At 36.3% G+C, this 10000-nt stretch overlaps 1 protein-coding gene across 3 annotated transcripts in view; it reads left to right on the top strand.

Annotated features, from left to right (window-relative positions):
- LOC122244264 (tRNA endonuclease ANKZF1) overlaps positions 1–10000 on the top strand; it is a 13310-nt gene that overhangs the window by 1854 nt on the left and 1456 nt on the right. For all 3 annotated transcript variants that reach the window (XM_043002124.2, XM_043002125.2, XM_043002126.2), the window contains exons 2-14: positions 740–800; positions 1399–1489; positions 1855–2058; positions 2978–3055; positions 3452–3552; positions 3701–3815; positions 4532–4686; positions 5374–5596; positions 5877–6215; positions 6870–6980; positions 7356–7494; positions 7948–8089; positions 8917–9102. In XM_043002124.2, the coding sequence (XP_042858058.2) occupies positions 753–800; positions 1399–1489; positions 1855–2058; positions 2978–3055; positions 3452–3552; positions 3701–3815; positions 4532–4686; positions 5374–5596; positions 5877–6215; positions 6870–6980; positions 7356–7494; positions 7948–8089; positions 8917–9102 (1932 nt within the window). In that variant the 5' untranslated portion in view covers positions 740–752. The remainder of the gene's footprint in view (positions 1–739; positions 801–1398; positions 1490–1854; positions 2059–2977; positions 3056–3451; positions 3553–3700; positions 3816–4531; positions 4687–5373; positions 5597–5876; positions 6216–6869; positions 6981–7355; positions 7495–7947; positions 8090–8916; positions 9103–10000) is intronic.

Raw genomic sequence — 10000 nt, 5'->3', positions numbered from 1 at the left:
TGGGTAACTTCTTTATATTGTTCTTGGTATGAAACAAAAGGTAGCATATATTTATATCATATGTGTATATGTATGTCGTTATGTAGATATTTCCATTAGACAGGAATCTTTTTAGTAATATTACAATTCTAAGAATATGTGAAATTGAACACTACCTAACTTTTGATACATACCTATCTCTAGAAAATCTTTTCCAGTACACATACATCATACCAGAACACTTGGAAGCATACATGCACACGCATATGCACGCACATGCACATACACAAGCACACACACATGAACACACACACATGAACACACACACATGAACACACATGCACACACACACATGCACACACACACACATGCACACACACACACACACACACACACACACACACACACACACACACACACACACACACACACACACACACACACACACACACACACACACACACACACCACACACATACACACACACACACACACACACACACACACACACACACACACACACACACACACACACACACACACACACACACACACACACACACACACACACACACATACACACACACACACACACACACACAATGATGCAATGTTACATACCTATCTCAAGAAAATCTTTTCCAGTACACATACATCATACCAAAGCTCTTGGAAGCATACACACACATACACACACGCACACGCACATGCATACACGCACCAATGTACTCCATCTAAATTTATTCCACATTCATTCCAGTTATACCAGAAAGATGGGGATTAAACAAGTACAAACAGTCTCGCTATGGGACAAGGAAACAGTGAGTATAATGTCTTAATGGCTGAAGACTTGCTTTGAAATGTTTGTTGCATTTATGAAGTTTTCATTTCTGGGAAGAGCCGTTCTTTTATGCTTATTATATCTGTCTATAAGCTGAAAAAAATTAGTTATGAATTTATACTAATGAACATATAGCTTGATAAATCTTGATTGTTAGAAATTCATTGAGACTATGAAATGATTATTAATACTTCAAAATATACATGGATGTATATTTATGTATGTATGAAAAAAAATGAGAATAAGGAAAATCAGATGAAAAATATTTCTTTGATATTTCTAAAATTAGATATAGGTTTGTGTTGAATTGTTCTTGCTATGATATTCTATGCTGAGATGTATATGAATATTACTTTTAAAGAGAAATTGTTTTATGATAAATTCTGTGTTTGTTTTATTCACATTGACAATATAAAAAAGTATCTACTTATCTTGAATTATACTCATATATCTATACCAGCAACTATGTAATCTATTCATATTTATATACATATATTCATATTTACTTATTTTTACATATATTTATTTTTAGATTTATTCATCATTTTTTACTACTCCCATTACATTGCTTTGTGCAGATTCCACCATTGCTAGCTGGGATTCGCATTGCAGAGGGCAGTGCAGAGTATGATGAAGTTGCAACCCAGTCTATGGCTTCCCCTAGTAATGGTTTGTGAAAAAGGGATGTTTTTTTTAATTTGAATTTTGTTAGTGGGTTGAAAGCCCTTAGTTTCTGGCAAAGTGGTCATATTAATTACCTGTCCACTTTGGGAAGAAATTGCCCTCTGTTGGTACTTCCCTGTTAGGAAATACAAGCATATTCTTATTTATATATTCACTAAGACAAAGATAAGGTTAAGATAAGAAGTGAATAAAAAGAATCAATAGTCTTTGCTGTTTGACTTTGTCCTGAACATTCAGTGCAGTGACTTTAGTCCAAAGAGTTAGGTGATCACAAGAACATTTCATTTTATCTAATTATTACTATTTGGATCCTAATTTCTTTTCCCTCTCTATCACCCGCACCACCCCAGAGCACTGTGCCATTGGTCTACCCATGTTCCTTCCAAGTGTCCCCAGTACTGCCTCAGAATCGCAGTGCTCCTTGTGCCAAGTTACGTTTGCCAACCGCCAGGAGCAAGTCGGTCACTACCGCTTGGACTGGCATCGTTGCAACCTTCAAAGATCCTTGGCTGGCAAGCCTTCACTCACTGAGGAACAGTTCCTACAAGACTTGAGTAATTATTTTTTTTCCGTTTTGAAGAGTTACATTTTTTTTCTTCACAGAGTGACACATTTTCCGATATACAGGGTAATTTATTTTTCATTTTTCAGAGCAGTGTATTTTCTTTTTCTTAAAGTGATTATTTTTCTGTGTTATGCATTGGTGTATTTTCCACCTTGCAGACCTGGAGGTTTTAGAGTAGATGGGCATGTATTTAGTTTTCACTTTATGAATATTATAATGGTGTAACAGAGATGTCATTTTAAGATTTGGATGTTCAGTTGCCAGATTAAAAATTCACTCTTATTTTATGCTACATTATCTGCAGAATTCCCTACTAAAAAAAATAGCTTCAGAGATAAAACATGAAACTATGAACACTAAATATTGAAAATTACTATGAAAGCTGGACTTTGGAAAACTTGGGTATCTGGGCAGTGGTATCATTATGATTAGTGCCCCTATTATTGAAGTATACTGAAATGCATTGTTGAGAATAAAGCGACATAATTATGACGTGTTATGCCAAGAGTAGTAGACCCTACACATTAGCTTCCCTAGGTTGAATAACAACATTTTAATTTTCTCACACCATGAATTTATTTATTTATTTTTATTTTTTTATTTTTTTATTTATTTTTTTTTTATTTTTTTATTTTTTTTATTTATTCTTTTATTATTATTTTTTTTTTTGCCAGTTTCCTTAATTGTACAGTTCTCATATTAACTGTAGATTTTAATGGTTTGTTGTCCTTTTAATAGGGTAATGCTGATTATGCTTATATTTTGTTTTTTTCATAGGTTTCTCAGAGTGTAACAGAGATAAAGATACAAAGAGAGATAGAGATATAGATACATACATACAGATATAATGATTGTAACTGAAAAACAAGTTCAATCATTTTTGGACATGATATCAATTCTGGTTTTAGGTGATGTGTCAAGCTTATCGGGGTCAGACGAAGATGATGACGAAGATGAGGAGGAAGGTAAAGAATCTCCCGATGAAGGTAAATACAAACTTGATGTAAATACAAGTTATGATGTTGTTGTTTTTCCTTTCAAAGTATTAGCTATTTGTGTTATTTTGAAAAACTCATTATGAGAAGGGTTGAAAGAAAGTAAAATAGGAATTAATAACTTCACTAGGCAAGGTATTTAGATGATAATTTGATATAAAAATCATGAGAATTATTATTAAAATATTAATTACATTGTACCTTATTCTCATTCATAATTTTCCAAACCATATGCATCTGGATTCTCATTCATATTTTTCTTTTGTATTTTCATTCATAATTTTCTGTGTCATATGCATTTGTATTTTCATGAATATTTTTTTGTCACATGCATCTGTATATTTTTGTATGTTCTGTTCCATAAATAAAAAATTAATGATATTACAGATGTTTCGAATTCTGTGCTGAGGAAACAAGCTAGAATGTTCTTCTGTAATGCGGATGGAAATGTGATATCCATTTACAGAGCTATTTTATTCAACAAAAAGGTCAGTATTTGGTCCTAATTCTATTAAGAAGTTTTCTTTGCATTTCAATAACTTTTTTGCAGTAATCAGATTGATTTAGATGATGCTAAGGCATGTAAATTTCTGCACTTTACTTGTTCCTATCACTTTGTCTTTGTATTTCTTGCAGAAGGAAATGTGCGGGGAACAGGATGTGATTCAGCGTGCGCTTGCAGCCCCTCGCAAGAGCAATGTTGCGGTTATTCTCCTCGGTGGAGGCCATTTTGCAGCTGCTGTTTTTAAAGGTTTTGCATTATTATCATTAGTATCATTATTATTATCACTATCACTATCACTATTACTATCATTATCCTTATTATTAATATTATTGCTATTATTATTATTGATTTAATTATTATTGTACCTCAGGAGAGTTAGGAAAAGAATAGTAGTAATGTGGTGAAGTTTTATTTTGTTTTATTCTATATGTTAAATATAGTTGGAATGAGGCCTAAAGAAGGGGATAGAGTTAACAGAAACATAGAGAAGAGAAAGTGTAGAGAGAAAATTAGACAAACTTTGAGGAAACATAGCAAGATAGATGTGTATGTTTAGTTTAACCCGATACCGCTGGCCGCCGGCCACAGACGGTGATTGTGCAAAATGCATAGTGCCGGGTGCCGGCATGCGGCATCAATCGTATAATTGATTTAGGCCTATGCGTTCGAGAGCCCCGGCATTGCAGCCATGCAAAGCCAGAACAGCGCCGGCGGGAATGGGTTAATAGTGATGACTGCAGTGTATAGCAATGATATAATTACTATATACTCATAAAAGATGCATTTTTTGTCTGTTGTTCATAAGAACACTCTTTCTGTAGGCTGTAAAGGATATAAAGAAACAACTATCAATAATACACTTCGTTTCTTAATTTGATATCAACACTGTCTACCTTCCTACCCCTACTATTTCCAGCATTTGAAAGCCTGTAATACAAAGCTTTGTTCTTGTCACCTAACAGGCAGTGAAGTGATCATCCACAAAACCTTTCACAATTATACTGTCCGAGCCAAGCAAGGAGGCAGTCAGAGCTCGAAGGATGGTCAGAGTGGTACCTCACACCCTAAGTCCAGTGGTGCTTCACTCAGGAGGTACAATGAGCTGTCACAGCAACAGGTGTGTCTATTTTTTCTGGAAGATTTGCATAACAGCCTTTTCTCACTGTGTTAGTGTGTTGGTGTGTCTCTGTGTCCTCTTGTGTGTGTGTTCGTCTGCTTCTATTTTTGTGTAGGATTGTCTTGCTTTCTCAGTTTGGATTTTTTGTTTCTTTCTCTCTATATCTTTCCATCTGTTTTTGTCTCACAACATCCTTCCAGCTATTTTTGTCTATCTCTTTCTGACTGTTCCTGTCTTACATCTCTTTCTATTTGTATACATCTCTCTATCTCTTTATGATATACTGTAATTAAAATATCATTACCCAACTTTGGCTCCTTGTGTTAATAACACTCAAGGGTTTACTTAACCCGTTAATGACTGGTGACGTGATATCACTTCATGTGATGGCAGCACTTGTCACAGGGTATCCAATATCACTGAATAGCTTTTTGTATGGCCTGCACACCAGGTGACTGTGCGCATATCAGGTGGCCACGGCTTGAGTGGATGAATAGCCTGAGGTGTTCAGCCTATGCATAAAATATAAAGGCAAAATAAGTATCACCTGTTACAGTGAGCATTTCTTTACAGATTCTCCACTATCAACCAAGAATCCTGGGTATTTCAAGGTGAATATAAGGCATTTCTTTCTACATTCCTCTGTCATAAGATCATTTTTTTGCATATCTCTTCTTCCTTTCACAGCACATCCAAGAGCTGATGGAATCTTGGAAAACCCACTTTGACAAATGTGACCTCATCTTCTTCCATGCCAAAAAGCACAACCGCAAGACGCTCTTCACTGGCAAGAAACCGATCCTCAATGCTAAGGATGACCGACTGAGGAACATACCTTTCCCCACCAAGAGAGCAAAGTTCTCTGAAGTCAAGAGAGTGTATGGCATGCTCTTCGAAGTTTTCATCCATGGTAAGCAGAAGCAGGGGTAATAAGCAGTAAGCTAAGTTAGCATTTGACACTTTTGGTTTAGGGTTTAGATTTTAGGGATTCAGATTCAGTGGGTATATGTCTTCCTGGGATGTTTATTATCAATGTTTATGTCTGGCAGGCACTCACTGTAAACCAAAGAAAGAAACTTTGAAAGTTCATCACATGTTTGGAAATTAGCAGTAGTCACTGGATTGAGTAATACATACAGTATTTACTAAAGGTTTCTATAATGCCCTTACCTCTTGGCTTTCATCAAAAGGAACCGAAAACGAGTTCAAAACAATGGTCAAGGACTCGCTGATCGGGGAGGTCAAACCTGTCACAAAAAAGAAGAAGGAAGCAAGTCCCAAGAAGGAAGCAAGTCCCAGAAAGGAAGCAAAGAAGCCCAAAAGCGAAAGGAGGAATGATGTACCAGAACCATGCTTGTCCTCTAATGAGTCCCTTGTTGATGATGAGGAGGATGACATGGTGATGAGAATGACTGAAATGACCTTTTGCATGAGAGATATAGGAGGCGGAAAGGACTGCTCGTTTGACCCCAAGACGCTGCGACAATTAGAAAAAGAAGAAAGGGAGCAGCCAAAAAAGTCAAGAGAGGGTTAGTTTTGTGTTATCGTTGTCATTTTGATATTGATTAATCATCACTTAGAGAGAGAGAGTGAATGAGTGAGTGAGTGAGTGAGTGAGTGAGTGAGTGAGTGAGTGAGTGAATGAGTGAGTGTAAGAGTGAGGGGGGGAGTGTAAGAATGAGGGAAAGAGTGTGAGAGTGTGAGTGTGAGTGAGAGTGAGTGTGAGTGTGAGTGTGAGTGTGAGTGTGAGTTTGAGTTTGAGTTTGAGTGGTGAGTGAGTGAGTGAGTGAGTGAGTGAGTGAGTGAGTGAGTGAGTGAGTGAGTGAGTGAGTGAGTGAGTGAGTGAGTGAGTGAGTGAATGAATGAATGAGTGAATGAATGAGTGAATGAATGAATGAGTGAGTGAGTGAGTGAGTGAGTGAGTGAGTGAGTAAGTGAGTAAGTGAGTAAGTGAGTAAGTGAGTAAGTGAGAGAGAGAGAGAGAGAGAGAGAGAGAGAGAGAGAGAGAGAGAGAGAGAGAGAGAGAGAGAGAGAGAGAGAGAGAGAGAGAGAGAGAGAGAGAGAGAGAGAGAGAGAGAAAGAGAAAGAGAGAGAGTAATTATTGATTCTTTTGTTTTATATATCTTATATTTCCCCCATCTCATTCATTCATTTGTTAATGTTTGCCACTCATCACTCCACAGATTCAAGACACAAGGAAATGGTCTGGAATGAGATCTACACCTCATGCAGGACGGGCAACAAGACCCGGCTGGAGATAGCACTAAAATTTTCCTCACCCTCGAGTCGTAAAGGTATGCGACTCATTTCGGTAACAACAGTGATGAAGATGTTGCTAAGGATGATGTGAAAGTGAGCTACATTGTGAGATGTGATAGCTCAAAGTTATTGTACTTTATAGCATAATGCCTTGTAATTTAAGTCATGCCTTGTTATATGTTAATATGTATCATGGTCTTTCTATCCAGATAGTTATGGGAAATATAAGAGAAATGATAAAGTGGATGGTGATGTTATTATGGTTTTCCTTGCTAGGCAGATAGATATTGAAGTTTTGTTGTCTATTGTTATTGAATGAGAGTTATTAGACAAAATAGATGTTGAAATCATATCATTTTGATTGCAAGCTGCAGAAATAAATGTGTAATTCCAATCTTTTCTCTCAACAGGTTGTTCTCAAAACAAGGCACTGATGCAATCCCTTGAAAAGACACAGATTCCATCTGATTTGTCAATGATCACCTTTGGCAAGAAAGACAGAACTATGTTGCACATAGCAGCAGAAAGTGGACACAAAGATATCTTATGGTAAGGCAGGCAAACTTGATAGAATATTAGAAATATATCTGAGAAAAGGTGAGGGAGAGAGTGAGGGAGAGGGAGAGGAAAGAGGGAGAGTAAGAGCGAGAGAAGAGAGGGAGAGAGAGAGAAGGAGAGAGAGAGAGAAGGAGAGAGAGAGGAAAGGGAGAGAGAGAGAGAAAGAGAGGGAGAGAGAGAGAGGAGAGGGACAGAGAGAGGAGAGGTAGAGGAAAGGGAGAGAGAGAGAAGGAGAGGTAGAGGGAGAGAAATGGAGAGAGGACAGTGTAACTATAGAAGATTGAACATATAATAAAGGAACCAGAACTACAACATACCAACAATAAAAGATAGACTATGGTAAACCCTATCTGCCACATACAATTGGAGTGAAAAAGCTGATTCTTATTTTTAGATATTTGTATTTCAATTACCATCCTACCAAATTACTATATATTTTGATAGGTGGCTGCTAGACCATGGCTGTGATCCAGCTGCCTCAGATAATAAAGGCAGCTTTCCATTTAATTTGTCGAAGGATAAAGACACAAGAAATACCTTCCGTCGATTTATGGCTCAGTATCCGAAGAAGTTTGACTACAAGCAGGTAATATTATCAACATTATGCACAATTTTTATGTTTTTTTTAAATATTTTTGCTAAATAACTTGGTATCTTTGCTTACACATTATGATGTGTAATGTTGTGGTCAAGAGGTAATCATGATTCCCATTTTATATACCACTTTAGACTAAAAATCTAATCTTGCCTGAATTAGATTTTTTTTAGAGGGTGGAGTATAATCTAATCTAATATAGCAGAACCTATTGTTACATAGTCTAAAGTAATCAAAACTAAACTAACCTCGTAGAACTGAAACCAGTCTACTATAGACTAGCCTAACCTAACCTAACTTGAGCTTTTGTGTATGGTAACTTCTTTTTCTAGGCTAAGTGGCTTCTGAACCAGTTGGTCTACTTAGTGCAGATTAGTTTATTTAATGCTATAGACACCCTACTGTAATGCAGTATACAGATTGCATCAGTTTATACAAGGGGGTTCTGTGCCAATCAAACCTATCATAATCAAAACCAATCTAATCTAACTTATCAGAAGCTAGTTAACACTCATCTAAACTAACCTGACCTAACCTACCCCAGCCTAACCTAGCTGGAACAATACCTGATTTATTTCATTAATTTTTTCATTTATAAAATATCTCATCCAGCTTGAGCCTTAAATTCAGCATTCCAGCTTCATTCCATGACTTGATGCGAAAGCTAGTCTTGGATCCACATCTTGGCACACCAGGATGATTAGATCTTTAGATTTTCTAGGGAGGAACATTATCCTTATACCAATCTTGTTCTTCATCTTATGCCCATCATAGCAAATATATTGATTAAGTTGTAACCCATTCCTCACATTGTACAGGCACGCATTCCGAGCCCACTGACAGCCGAGCAAGAAGCAAAAGAACAAGCAAAGGAGATGGAGAAGAAGAAGGCACAGGAACAAGTCAGAGAAGAGAGGGAGAGGGAGAGGAAGAGAAAGGAAGAAGAAGCCAAGAGAGAAAGAGAAGAGAAGAAAAGATTTCTTAAATTGAGTGACAGAGAGAAGGTATATAGTGGTATTTTTTCCTCTCTCTCTTCTCATCTGTTCTTTCTGTTTCTGTTTTTATTTTTCTTGCTTTTTTGTTTTTTTGGCATTGTAGGAAATCAAGTCCCATTAGTAATAATTTGAACCATAATTTGCATTAGTCTATTTCTTCCAAAATGGATGGTAAACTTACATCTTTTCCACAGAAGAAAATGCACTACATTATAGGACATTTATAAGAAAAAAAGACAGTGAGAAACTTTGCAAATCAGTGAAATGGGAGATAAAGTATATTTTCATTCTTTACAGATGGTATAGCCAATATTCTGACTATTGAACTCTTATGTAATAACAGGGAAAGTAGGAAATTTGAGAACTGAAGTACTGTCTACTGTTTACTAGTTATTGTTTTAAAGGGATTTCTTTGAAATTGTTTTTATCCTTGTTCCTAATTTTTCCCCACACTTTAAACAAAATGAAATTTCAGTTTGATTTAGTATATAATGCATGCTGGAAATTCATGGATTCAAATCTAGTAAAATATAAGATTAAAAGTACAACATAACCCATTACAGGAACAACATATACAGTGTAATCTCATAACTCATTAACTTTGCAATTTGTGAGTCTTGCCTCTCACACCCAATCCCATTTACTGCATTCTAACCCTTGCACCTCCCTCAACTCATGCAAACAATATTGGACCAAAATATCCCCCTATGGAACTGTAATATTTGGACTGACCATAAGCATTTGAGTTTACAGCCCAAAAACTGGCACTTGTGTAAAACGTTTGTGATTTTTTTTAATGTAAATATATATATATGCAGTACATAGTTACTGTATTATTGTTCCTGTTGAATGTGTTATTTGCTAGTCTTGTAATAGGAGCTAAAGCGAGACTGAAGAGAGATGAAGT

This window comes from Penaeus japonicus, unplaced genomic scaffold (genome assembly GCF_977035675.1).
Source record: "Penaeus japonicus unplaced genomic scaffold, GWHDUDI00000001_assembly GWHDUDI00000038, whole genome shotgun sequence".
Classification (NCBI taxonomy): Eukaryota; Metazoa; Arthropoda; class Malacostraca; order Decapoda; family Penaeidae; genus Penaeus; species Penaeus japonicus.
Note: the sequence above shows the minus strand (reverse complement) of the source record. Positions and strands in the feature narration are given on the sequence as shown.